The 13,748-nt window shown below is 44.7% G+C and overlaps 1 protein-coding gene across 2 annotated transcripts in view; it reads left to right on the forward strand.

Annotated features, from left to right (window-relative positions):
- Positions 1-13,748, forward strand: part of LOC139683331 (tubulinyl-Tyr carboxypeptidase 2-like) — a 60,053-nt gene that overhangs the window by 25,321 nt on the left and 20,984 nt on the right. For both annotated transcript variants that reach the window (XM_071578382.1, XM_071578408.1), the window contains 2 exons: positions 4,996-5,084; positions 7,422-7,478. In XM_071578382.1, the coding sequence (XP_071434483.1) occupies positions 4,996-5,084; positions 7,422-7,478 (146 nt within the window). The remainder of the gene's footprint in view (positions 1-4,995; positions 5,085-7,421; positions 7,479-13,748) is intronic.

Below are 13,748 nucleotides of genomic sequence, written 5' to 3' on the forward strand. Positions count from 1 at the left end.
GCTCCAAAAGCACCCAGAACGGCGAACGGGGGCTGCGGGATCCTTAGAGGTGGAGTTGGTGTCTTGGAAAACAAGTATAAAGAAAATTGCTCTTTTTTTTTTTATCCTCGAGAGGAAAAAGTGGAAAACAAGAGTAAAAGAAATCTTCAGGGACTGAACGAAGGGCTTTGTGCAATTTAAATCTCGTTTTTCTCAGCTCTTTGAAACGCGTTTCTTAAAACGCAGCCTTGGTCCTGAGATATAACAAGGGATTTAAAACTCAAACGTTTCATTTCCAGTACATGGAAAGATTCCAAACACTTTTGTCTTGTACGTTCCTCAGTACAAGCTCCAAACAGCTCTGCCTAACCCAAGTCTTTTTCCTCTAGCCAGCGAATAAAACATTGTTGTCTGCTGTTGTTCAAAGACTTCTCACCACTGTGCTGCATTCCTGATCACAGTATCTTTAACACTCCCTGCTTTGTCAGAATTTGAGGTTGATTCAGTCCTCCCATCAAACAGCGTTGGTCTGAACTGACCACTGAAGTCGGGGTTGATTTACACCCTTCTGGATGCTGGGGTGAGATGGTTGGGCTGCTGTTGTCACAGTCCAGGTTGTCAGTGATACTTTATGCCTTTTCTTTACATGGGATAGAAAGGAAATTCTGTGCACAGATAAGTTGAAAGTGTATTGGGTAGAGCTGCCTTGAGAATGTGCTTGTCAAGTAAGGTGCAGGCTGTAGAGGCCTTTCATCTATTCTGCAGTGTTTAGTTCAGTGTAAGTGCAAAAGGGGCAGTTTCTTTCTCCCTGTTTTGCTTTCCTTGTGGAACCAGCCTTTGTTTGGATCCAGGAGTAGATTCAGCTAAAGAATAGTTGGTTATGCTGAGTTTGTTTGCAGTGCTTTGGTGTGGTAAATCTTGTACTTGCACAAGTGCTTGAGGTAGAACTGAAGGGGCATGGAGAGGGTAGAACTTGTTTCAGCAGCATGACCATATTACACTAGTCTAGACAGCTTACAGATCTGTTTGGTGTTAAGAGATGGCAAAGCAAGTGCTAGATGACTTTTGTCCTTTACTTTCTACCTCCAAAGCATTTAACTTTTACTGGTGATAGCCATGGTGACTGACAAAGCATCTGGTGAGACCTGCCAGTAGGTCCAGTGTGCTGCCTTGTAGGAGTGCCCCAGAGAACTTTGCCCGTGGCTTCTTCCTCAGTGCCAAAGCACTGCTCTTACTCTGTGGCAGGTGCCTTCACCAAGATGAAGATTGTCCCGCTGCAGGGTCTGGGGCATGGTGATGCAGAGTCTTGTGTGCCTGGATGTGAGCTGAGCATGGAGTCAGAGCTGCCTTCCCCCAGCACTACTTCATCTCTCATCCAGTAGATGAGAGCAGGATCTCTAAAGAGCAGGACATGGTTAGGACAAAAAATGTTTTGAAATCTGCTTGGCTGAATCATTTGATGTTAGTGGTCAGTGGAGGGTGCTTAAAGAGTTGTGCTCCTCCAGCTCTGTCTGGAAGCAAACTCCCTGTTGCAGTGATTAATTTCTTCAAGGATAGGAGGACCTGGTGACCCCTGTGACTAAGTAGCTCTTGCTGGCTAAGCCTGGGAGCTCTGGGGTCAGAGGGTGGTTTGAGGATCATGTGGCCCTTACTAGAGCCAACATAGCTCAAGTAAGCAAATGAAGGTTAGGAGTAGGGTTTTTTTGCCACAAAGCAGTAGAGGGTTGCTTAAAGTTGTGATGGTAATTTGTGGTTCAGAATAAGAATGTGAGGGGAGACTTGTTCCTTAAACGGTGGTACAGAATTTTTTAATTGACTTGTGCTGCTGGATATGTGCCACCCTGCAAAAGACCAGGTACTGCTGGTGGTGAGTGACGAGGGAAACTTGTGCCTGTGATATGATTTGTAATCCGCTTGCTTTGATAGTTGGTTCAGGCTGAGCCAGTGGTGTGTGCAGATGCTCCATTTCTGCATCTGATCTGCTCTTAATCCCTAGTGAGGGGAGAGAGTTTTCATCAAGAAGCTCCATTTGATTGCTCTAATCATCATGGTATTAGTCTCAGCAATCATACACTCAGAGCGCTAAGTAGCTTCTTACTGTATTGGCAAGGTTGTCCTTACTGAAACAAATGCAAACTACACAGATGCAGGGCTGCATCTCTCTCACGAGGCACAGTCCTTGCTAAAAGCTGGCTCGTCTGCAAGGAGGATATTTCTGGAACCTGAGAGGTGCACCACCTCTGACTGTTGGCTTGAGCTCTGGGAAGAGTGCAGGCTTATGGTTTGGAAGGACTGTGGAATTCTTTACATGTCCTGTGATCATGAAGGTACTTGTAGATCTTCATGAACTGAACCTCTGACCAGCTTTGAGGGCTCTTGCCTGTCAGCTTCATTTGTGCAAGCTAATAGTGCACTTGCAGGGTGAGCTAGTAGAAAATGACTTTCTGGTCATTAAATGAGACAGTGAAATTGGGCAAGACAAGTTTCACACAGGATATCTGTGGTGAACTGAGACTACAGCATTTCCAGCCACAGGATGACAGTCTCTGGCTCAGCGACAGGGTCTTGCACTGCAGTGGCTCTACTGTCCCTGGAGCTGCTATTGCTTGGAAATACTGATATAAGGTCAAGGCTTTTCATCTGCCTGGTCTCTGAATTTCACTCACTTTACAAATTCATGGTCTGTAGTGCTGTGTCTGCATTTCCTCTTGGTGTCCCTGACCTCCCACTACAAACCTTCACCAGCTCCTTGCTGCTCAGCTGGGATTCTGCAGCCTCAGTGTCAACAATGCTGCACTTCCTTTGCTTGTGGTGATATTCTGCAGCCCTGGCTTCTGCTCCATGCTGGGTAGGTGCCCAGTATCAGTGCTCTTGTAGCTGGGGCAGGAATTGGAGGGTGGGAAATGTGTTATGTTTGGAAGGAGTGGGGGTGGTGGGTGGCTGTCCTCTGCCTGGCCTGGCTGGTGTCATGGTTTGTGTACCACCTGGCTGCGTTTGGAGAGATGAGAGCAGTGCGATGTGCTGTGGGGGGGAAAACTGATGGCCACTCCTCCCTTGTTGCCTGAGATCTGGAGGGGCAGACCTGTTGAGGGAACTTGAACAGACAGATGTTGGAATACGTGTCAGCCACTGGGAAAACTGTGGTTCTCTTTACCTCACCATACGCTGGTGTCTGATATGATCCTCCTTGGATGACATGATCACCCACCTTGGAGATGGGGAGCACTTTACCTGGAGGTCCAAACCTGATCCCTGTGGTAAGGGTGGCCACTCTGGGTTACAGGAAGGGCCGTGTCTGTTCATGCTGGTGCAATCCCTATGAGATGCTGTCCTGGGTCCCACAGCAGGATGAGGCTGGGAAAAGGGTCCTGTCCATGCCTCTCAGCAGCTGGGCTTCTTACTGACTGGGGCTCCCATTTGCTTGATGTAAGTGCAAAATATGCCCCTAAGAGCTTTGGTATCTTTGAAGAAAAGGATTGAGTGAATCAGAACAGAAATGGCCACGCTTGGGAAGTGTCACACCCCTGCCATAATTCCTTTAGTTATCTCCTTGCTGCTCCTGAAACTCAAGCCTCATCTGGTGTGTTGTGTTGAGTCCAGGTCTGGCTTCATGCTGGAAGGGACAGGTAAATAATTTGTCCAGGCCAAAGGGGCTGGGAGAGAAAGGAACTTCTGTAACAAACAAAAAGCCTCTAATGAAGAGCTTGGGCATGGAAATTGTGATTATAAGTGCTGTTGAGTCTTGCTTGTAACTCTCTCTGGTGAGGAGAGAAAGCCAATGTGTGTGCACAGGCCTGTGTGGTGCTGGGATGGCAGGAGCAAGCTGGAGACCTCGCCATCTGCTCACTGCTTACAGTGCATTTCTGTGTGCCAGTAGTGTAGGAGTTTGGTTGTTTTGTTTGACGGTTTGTTTTCTTTTCCCCTTCTCTGAAGTGTGTTTACTATTTGACTGTAGTAACTAGCTACATGCAGTAAATGCTGGGTTTTGGTTGCTTTGGTATTACCAGTGCTCACTCTGAAAGCAAATGCACAATCCCTCCCTCTTAGTGGAGATGAGAACTGCAGAGGAAAATTTGTGTAGTGGAAATGGCCCCATAATGCCTGCACTTGCTCTTCTTACCTGTAATCTTTGTCTTGAACTGTATTTAGGGTAAAGATATGGCACTTTATGAGCTTCATACTATTTTAACAACGACGTGGGCCTGCAGATACTGTAAGCTTCTCTTTGTACCTTGTGTCACACCTGCCCAAATTGCTGGTTCCTGAATTTGGGATTGCATTAATACTCAAACTGTTTCCTCCACTATGTTTTTGAGGACTGTACTAACCTCCTTTTAGCCATGCTGCCCACTTTAATATCTGCTGATCCCATATTTTGCAGTCTCACTCCTAAAATAAGGGGACTTGGGACAACGCTGTGCCCCTTTCCTGCCTGAAAGCAGGCTCAGGAGCCACATAGCTGTGGGGATTAAACGTGGATTGAGGGCCAGGCTTCTTAAAATGCTTAGGCACAAGCAGATGTCTTATAAGATTTTGGAAAAATCCCATTACGTTGCCAGTCTATATCTCTAAGTGTCTTAATATCATTAAATATCTGGGTCCCAGGTGGTCTTCTAGGTACCATGCACTCCCTGCCCAGCAAGTGTGCTGCAGATACATGGCAGATGGGAATTTATGCAGCCCAGGGGCCTTGTCTCCTTTTCTCTTGTGGCAAAGGAAACTTGAAATGGCTCCTTGGGTGGAGGGAGGGCAGCAGAGCCATCACTGGGACTCCGCTAATCCGAACTGCTGTGCTATAGGGGAATGCCGGCAGGGATGGGGCTGACTCTGGTGCACGGGCAGCCCCCATTGTCAGCAGGGTGACTTGCCTGGTGGTTGAGTTCACGTGGGGTTTAAGCCATCTGTGCGTCTGCGTTGCGTTGCACTAAGCACATGCCGCTGCTCGAGTAAATCACTTATCCGCTCTGCAGGGAGCCGTAACTGTCTAACCTCTTTATCTTTTGTTTTTGTGTCCAGCCCTCAGTGCCGCCGGTGCCAAACTACAAGCTCTCCATGTCAATCCCAGAATGGCTCCAGGCAATACAGACGTACATGAAGATGCTGCAGTATCCTTCTCGAGCATGAGGTTTCCAGAGAGAAGGCAGACTTGCGCCTGGCATGAGTTAACAGGAGCTTTATTGAAGCATTAGCTGGTTATGAGGGCTTGGGATCATTTGAGGGTAGAAAGATGCCTCCAAGGATTTCTGATAGCACCAGCAGCACTGAGCTTGTCATAGCATTCCTCTGGGAGATGTAATTAACTTTAAAAGATACTGGAAAATTTAACTGAAGTGGCATTGGTGGGAGGAGGAGTGTTATTTTGAAATTGATTTATGAGGGTATTATGACTGGATCATGATACTTGGAGAAATAATATGGCATCTTGTCGTAAAGCAACTAGGAGAGAGTCAGTGTTGTGGCAAACCCCTTCTTCCTCTGCCCTGGCAGCCCCTACAGCCTCCCTGAGCGCTGCCTGTGTGCTCAGCTTGAAGGAAGTTGCTTGTCTTTGGGGTGAAAGGCACAAGCAGCTGTCCTGACCCCATGGTGGGCAGGCTTGCCTGTGACACAGAAACTGACTGAAGGAATTGCCCTTCCAGATGTCCCACCTTTCTTGGAAGATTCATCAGGAATAGACACATCTATCTAGCCTTCCTGTCACTGCCTCATGCCTAATTCCTGGCCATTCCCATTGCTGCCAGATAATATCAGAGAAGGTTGCTGGCTCAGTTGCTGCTCTTCTGTTTTCCTTTTTTTCTAAACTCTCCCTTTTTCCATGTGCGAGGGAGCTGTGGGGATGAGGAATGAATGTAAAGTCCTGGTAAAGATTAAGAAAGGATATGGATGGCAGCTGGAAGAGCATCCAAAAATAGCAGGCATGGTTGTCCTGCTGGGGAACAGTGGTTGGGATCAAGGCGGCAGCAGGGCTTGGAGCCGCAGCAGCTGCCACGGTGGGGGGGAGGCCGGGGCCTTCCTGCTCTGCAGGGGGATGGTGCATTTCTCTTCTGTGTGCTGCCACTTGGACAGGGTGAGCGGCTTGTTGCTCGCTGGGTCTGTGCCAGAGAGGATACCATGTCACACAGAGCTCCAAAAATTTTATTATTCCCTACCTCACCCTGCAGTGGTTTTGAAATCCTGCTCTGTAGCAGGAGGAGGTCTTAGGGGACAAGGTTTGGATCTGTGTTCAGAAAAGCTTTAAAGTGGGCTGGGGACCAGCATCTGGGCTCCCTTTGAAGGCTGAAAGAGGATGTATGCTTTGTTCAGAGCACCCTGAAAGGGCCTCATGAATTAGGTTTTGAAGGTGGGAGGGAAGAAAAGCCTTGTTTGTGGAGAACTCTGAACTCTAATTGAAGTCAGTTCAGAGCACCCTGGTGGGAGCTAGAGTTTTTATTTAGACTGTGGTTATACAGCCAGCAGCTGTGCTATTTATGCCTTGCAAGGCACCCTTTGCCTCCGTGGGGTCACCTGTTTCTGCCCTAGTATTGCCACTACAATTTTACTGGAGTGAATGTTCTAATGGCCTTGTTGGAAACTAGGTTTGGAAGGTGATTCAATTGGAAAAATAACCTAGCAAAATTAGGTGGATAGTGTTTGTGGAGTTATTTTGTTTGTTTGTTTTTATTTTTGTTTGGGTTTTTTTGTTTTGGTTTTGTTTTTACTGAACATATTGGTATCCTGATCTGATACACTGCATTTCTGCTTAAACAGCTATGCTTGAGGAGCAAGGAAGAGGCTGCTTTTGGTGATGCTGCTCCATGATATCTTGTGCTTCTAGGCAAGTGGTGCAGGGATTTGGTTGACTGTCTGCGGCATCATTTGTCATGAACTTTTCTCCTATCCTCATAGTGTTAACTAGCGAACTTGAGTTGCATATAGGTGGTTATTTTAATGTCAAGTGCATTGTGTTTTTTAGAGAATGATTTATATTTCCTAAGTCTAAATGGATGCACCTACTGTGGTTTTGGTTTACAGGTCATATGTGACTGACCGAGTTAGACTTATAAAGGAAATAATTCATGGTTGAAGGAACTTATGTTGATTGGTTTGGGTAGGCTGTGAAAGCTTTCTCTTGCACAGATGGAAGACTTTCTTCAAACATACAACCCAATAGTGAGTGGGACTTAGAGGATAAGAGATTTAATAACCCTCAAATGCCGAATTTGAGTGTCATTTTAGATGGACAACCTTTATGCTTGACTCTGCACCTAGTGCTGGTTCATAGATGATATAAAAAGACAATTTAAAATTTGTTTTATTTCACATGCCAGGTTTAGTCTCTGAGAGTCAATGACTTTTGCTGCTTGCTCTATGTTTCAACAGGAAATCAGAACTGAAATGCACCTTTTGAGCATTGTTATAAATTGTTCGACTGTTCAAGTTACTTTCCTTTAATAGGCAAAATTCAGATACAATCACACAGGAACACAGTTCTTTGAGATCAGAAAAACCAGACCTCTAAGTGGGTAAGTGTCTCTGGAGTCGGTCTAGTGCCCTGTCCCCCATCATGCCAGCTGATCACCTGGCATTTGAGCAATGTAGCCCCATGCCATGGGAGGGCTGCCTCCTCTGTGCCACAGCTCCTCTGGCAGGGCCAAACTGTGTATGTTGCTGCCTTTGCTAGGAGTGTCCCAGCTTGCTGCCAGGTGGCAAAGGGACCCATGAGAGCCAGTGAGTGGAAAGGCTGGCCTTGCCTGGTAGCCGTGTGGGAGCTGCAGGCCAAACCTCTGTGCACAGGGTGGGAAAACTCTCACTTTGTGCTTGTTGGTGTTGGGTTGGGAAGGCTGGGCTGTTTTTATGAAAACTATGTACATCCTAACATTCTGGTTGTGCTGTAATGACCTTTGCTGATGGTTGGAAGATACCAGGTTTGCAAAATACTGCAGGAATTTTGACATCTTGGGCACAGACCTTTTCCCCAGAGGCTCCCAATCAACTGTTCAAGTTGTGTCTGTGCCTCTCTGGTTGCCACTCATCTTGCTGTTCCTTCCCTGTGGTAGACTCCTGTCCTGGTTGGTGATGGGTTGTGCAATGCAAGTATGAACATGTACCCAGAAAACATGTCAACAGAGAACTGGAGTCCCTTGAATGTACGAACTGCATCATAATTAGGACGGTTCTTTAATGGAACCCAACAAATTAGCAGGTTAGGGCAGGAAGTGATGTTGACAACATTATGCTTTTATTTTAGGGTGAAATTTAGATAAGTAAAATATAATTACTTGTGCAGACTAGCCTGTTTCTAGCTCTCCTCAGGTCTCTGTCATTAATCTACTGGTCCATTACTATAAATTCCATTTCCCACCCTAGCTTTGTGTTTCAGGTTTTCATCTTACTGACAGCGATCTTTCCCACTTCCTTTTTCTAATGGTCACTGCACTGGTGGAACTAGTTTAAAACAAATCTTGTGCCTTGAATGATAGATGGGTTTATAGAAGCTTAAACCAATTTTCAAGCTGCTCACTCATTTTTAAATTTGTCCCATTACTTTTTTCCAAGGAAGTGGAGGATGAAAATGAATTGTGCTCAACACTTGCCCCTTTAAAGGTTGTCATACTGCTGAGCTGGATGAAAGCCTGGCTTATGAGGACTATACTCTCTCCTGCAAGGGAACCAGTGCAGCGCTTACAGCTGGAGATGCACCCCTGGCTTTGGATCCTCTCCATTTTCTCTGTTTATCTTAGTGTTTTCTTGGGGACTAGTGTCTGACTTCTCTCATTGTCTTGTTGCTGTTAGGACTTCTGTGAGTGACTTGAAATGGGGTAGCAGGACTTCTGTGGAGTTAAGGAGAGTGCCTCTGGAAATGGTCCAACTCCTCAGGGCAGCTGCTGCCAGATTTCCAGGCACAGTTGCCTGAACCTGGTGTATGCTGGACTTGCACAGTAGAGTCCTAAGAGCTGTGCTGCTCTGCTTTTTGATCACGTACATAGGAGTGCTACCCAGATCCTGTTGTACTGCAGTAGGCTCAAATGCTTGCCCTGTCTTGGTGTCTCCAGCTTTGAGAAGGGACACATGTACAAGGCTATCTCAAGTTTCTGCCATTTTTGTGAAACCAAAATTCCTGTTGTTTTTATAAAACTCACAGATTCTGGTTTAGATTTCAAGTGGAGAGATAATTGTGTACTTATATGCCAGTGTTTACTGTGATCAAACAAACATGAAAGAAAGTGAGCTTAAAGGGTCATGTGTCCTAAATACATCTGTCTGAAGACCCAAACTTTGATTAGCTAGAATTTTTTCCTAAATAGCTATCATGAAGATACAATTAGTCAGCTTTCATGAGAAAAAATAAACATAGCATACTGAACACAAATATACTGAAATGAGAAAGAGAACTAGCAGAGCTTTTTAAATTTGCTTTGGCAGGTATCAAGGAGGATGGGGCCAGAGTGTTTTCAGCAGTGCCCATAGACAGACAAGGGGCAGTGGGCACAAACTGGGAACACAAGAAGTTCCACCTCAATATGAGGAAAAACTTCTTTTCTTTGAGGGTGACAGAGCACTGGCACAGGCTGCCCAGAGAGGTTGTGGAGTCTCCTTCTCTGAAGATATTCACAAGCTACCTGGACATGATCCTGTGCAACCCACTCTAGATGAACCGACTCTAGCAGGAACGTTGGACGGATGATTTCCAGAGGTCCCTTCCAACTCCAGCCATTCTGAGATTCTGTGTGAATAATACACTGATTGCCCTGTAATGCTGAGTTGTGCCTGAAAGCTTTCCTTTCCTTCATCTGGTGTGCAGGTCAGCTTTCATCAAAGCTGAAAAATTGCCTACACCTGCAAGTATTTTTTTCTGGGAGGTGTGTGCCACTTAGCAAGAAATCTGCTTCCAGCGTGGCAACAACAGGCGTCTTGCACTGAGGCAAAAAGTGCTGCTCTGAGCAAGTTTCTGTGGTGTGAAAGGCCTCACTTTGCTGCAAGACAAAGTTTGCATTTGCAAGTCGATTGGGTAAGATGCTGAAAGCTTTGAATTGCCACTGGCTCTTGAAAAATGAGACTGTTCCCAGAGCTTTATTGATACTAAACATATTGCTCATTTTGTAATGTGAGGTCTCAAAGCTAATGAAAGTATTACAAGATCTTTGGCAGCCACTCTTCAAGAGAGCAGTGGCTGGACACAAAGAAGCTGAGTACTAGATGGAAATTGAGTATTCATAAATTTATGTGAAGGTGTCCTAAAGTAGCTGGGGCATATTAATGACTTTTTCTATTATGGAAGGAGAACTAGATATTACAGAGATTTAGTGCCAGCATCAGTGTGATGTATGAGAAAATAAAAATGTATGGCTGTATGTAGAAAGGAGAGCATAAATTACCTACATGAACTGGTTAATGGATACAGTCTTGCTGTAATTCAGTATTTACAGTCTCTTTAAGAAATAGTCACTGTTATTGTCAGCTTAACTTCTAGACTGCCAGGCACTCCATGGATTTGTCTTGACTACAGATAACACTTTTGGAAATGTCAGATTTCTATTGCCATAGCTGTGTGAGTCAGGGTGGTAAAGCTGTGAACCTGTAAACTTGGTGTGGTGTTCTTGTACTGGCAGACTGTCTGAAAATATATCTAACCTTCCCTGAGTTTGCTGGATTTGCACAAAGTCCAGACTTACAGGTGTAGCTTCATCCATCGTAGGAGTGTTTTGCTAGTTGAGTATACAGTATCCTTACCTGGGACAGTGACCTTCATAGGCTTCCTGATGTGTCCTTTTGTACTATGTAGGTAAAGGGCACTCTGTGGAGTTCAGCCCCACTGACACATGGATTGTATGTATGCCTATGATACCAGCATTTCAGGCTGGTTTTCCTTTTCCCATACCTATATTACAAACCAAAATACAGCTAAACCTATATGACAGCTTTTGTTGGTATTACTGGTCTGATAAAAAATGTTACTTTTGACTGAAAGAGCCATTCTTTTTAAAACTTCCAAGCTTAGATAGTATAAGAACTTCAGGAAAAAAATGTATTTCTGGATATCTAGTAACATCTGTAACTGTATATTCAATGCCAACAAGCTGTTATTACGGGCTTTACAAGGAGCAATAAGCCCTCTGGAAGCTTCTGTTCTAGGATACAGGCATGAACCACAATGAGAAACAAGTATCTTTGTCCTCCACAGAGTATCTGGGGAGGTGCAGGCTTGTGCTGTTCCCTCCAGTTAAGTGCAAGCTGATCAGTGGGGCATGCAACCAAAGCAAAAACTGATGTTTGAGTAGGTTCTGGCGTCTTTGAGAATTGCAGCCCAGAAGCTGCTCTGTGAGGATGAAGAGACATTCAGTGACTGCAGATATAATGGGTAATCAATTGCAATAAAAGACTGTGAGAGGAGCAGTCACGTGGGAACGGTGCAACCAAGTAACAGGGAAAGGGGGGACAGGAAATTACACTGTTTCAACACACCATGTTATTAAGGAAACCTTATGGGACTGCCGAGAAAAATGGGCTCATACCATTTCCACACAATAGGTTGCAGAAGGCATTTGAACATCTGCTTCTCTCTTACACAAAGGGAGAATGTTACAGATATGGTGCTGTGTTCAGCATGTGGTAGAAATGCTTTTGCTGTTGAAGCAGACTGGTTTTGAGAAGATTCATGAGATCAGTATCTGCTCTGCTACTTTTTTTCCTTTTACTCCTATTAGTGCCTTTCACTTCTCTCTTGGCTTCATTGTCGTGAATAAAACTGCCAGGAGCCTTAGAGGAACTTGGGAAAGGGAGATTTTATGTACCCCATACAAGTACAGGGGTCTGGGGAAGGAGAATTTGTGGAAAATGTGCTGAAGGATCTCACTAATAAAAACATATGTTGAAGTCTATGGGAGTCTTACTGGTGAAGGTCATGGGCAGCCTCTCCTAGGCATAGTCACCTCTGAAGGGAGTCCAGTGGGTTTGGTGCCAGCTGGTGAGATCCTCCAGTTTTGGACATACTAAAAGTTTGAAGATTTTTCTAACCTGTGTATGAAATTTGGTGCCTGAGTGAGCAAAAGGAATTCATAGTTCCAATGAGTTGTCTGCAGACACTGCCACTTTAAACAGAAAACATCCTAAAGAGGCAAACCCAACTCCTTTACAGGCCCTCTCTTACTGTAGAAAGCAAAGGAGTCCTGGTGGGCTCCTGAAAACACTGAAACAAATTTGAATCAATTAACAAGGAAATATCATCTGCCAAAGACTAGATCTCAAGGGAGGAACAAGCAGCCTGTTCCTGTTGGCTCCATTTGTTAGAGGCAGAAGCGTTTGCTCTGGTCTGAAATAGAGATCTGCCTGGCAGACCTCAGACAGTGCTGCAAATGTCACAAAGAGGGAAGGTGCATGATGCTTGTTTTTGACTGTAGAAGTGTCTCTTGGGTTACTGGAGGAGATGGGCTGCCCCCATGCTCTCTGGGGTCTGTGGAGAGGGTGACTGTGGCTGTCTGTGATACAAGATTGTAAAGATTAGCTGTGCATGTGGAATCTCTTCAGGTAACTGTGAAGATTTAAAGAAAATCCCTGAATCAAATCCTTCTTAGCAGGGAATTGAAGTGCTTGATGCTATTTTTTAATTAATTTCTGCTTTCCTTAAATCTTTCACGAGTTTTACTGTGTGTACTTCCTGGTCACTATTAACATCTGAGACAGCGTGGTAAGAATTTAGGAGTGGAAGAAAATGAGGAAAGGACAAACCAAAGAGCATCTGTAATGACTTACTTTCAAAGGAGCTGAATGCTCTATCATTTGCCAGAGATCCTTTAGAGAACTGACAAGCAGCCTCCAGCAATTAATACTTGGATTACAGAGCATAGAGAGGATGGATATTCTTGAACACTGGGGAAGGCAAAGATATCAGCCTTTAAAAAATAAGGGAAAAGATAAGTTCAGAAACTTTCGGAGTTTATCTGCAGTTTCAGGGGAAACAAAAGGTGACATTAATTTCATTGGGCACAGTTTATTTCTGATAATTTCCTTCTATGAGGATGTAAGAGCTTTTGCAATCAGGGAGAAGCTGTGGATGTAATAACTCCTTGCTTTAGTGTTGCATTCGGCAGCCTGAGATTAAGGCAGAGGCCTTGACTCCAAATAAAACTGTTCAACATAAGGACCCAGCTTGGTGAAAAGCAGCACATGGAAAGTGGTACTTACCAAGAGGTTGCTCTTGCCTAGCAGAGATTGTCAATTGTGGTATGCAATGTCTGTCCCAGCTCAAGTGTTTTTTTTAATTAAAGGTATGGATAACATTAATTGTTTGCTAATGGATGGTTTGCAGTCCAGGCTGGACAAGGTGACAAGGCTTTGCAAGGTGAAATTGGAATTCAAAGTGATCTCAAAGGGTAGGAGAGACCTGGGCAGGAACAGATAATTTAGTGAGGGCAAATGCAGAGAAAGGTTTAGGGAATAGCCAGCTGGGGAGAACAAAAGGCTAATTTTGCAAAGAAGAAGCTGATCTTAAATAAAAAACCAAACAAACAACAAAAACCCCAAACAAACAAAACCCCCAAAAAAGAAACCAAAGAAAACTCACCAAAAAACCAAAGCCAAACCAAAAACCCCCACACCTAGCAAAAAAAAAAAAAAAGGCTCAACTAGCCCACAGAAATCCTTCTACAATAAGAAAACAAACTACAAAAAAACCACAGAAACCCCTCTTCAATGTGGGCCAACAATAAAGCCCAACAGCAAATTGGGTTTGTTGCAAAAATGCACTGAAAGTTGGATTTAGAAGGAAATTGGTCTGTTTGTACTGTGATAGATTA

The sequence above is a fragment of the Pithys albifrons genome, chromosome 2, assembly GCF_047495875.1.
Source record: "Pithys albifrons albifrons isolate INPA30051 chromosome 2, PitAlb_v1, whole genome shotgun sequence".
NCBI classification, from domain to species: domain Eukaryota; kingdom Metazoa; phylum Chordata; class Aves; order Passeriformes; family Thamnophilidae; genus Pithys; species Pithys albifrons.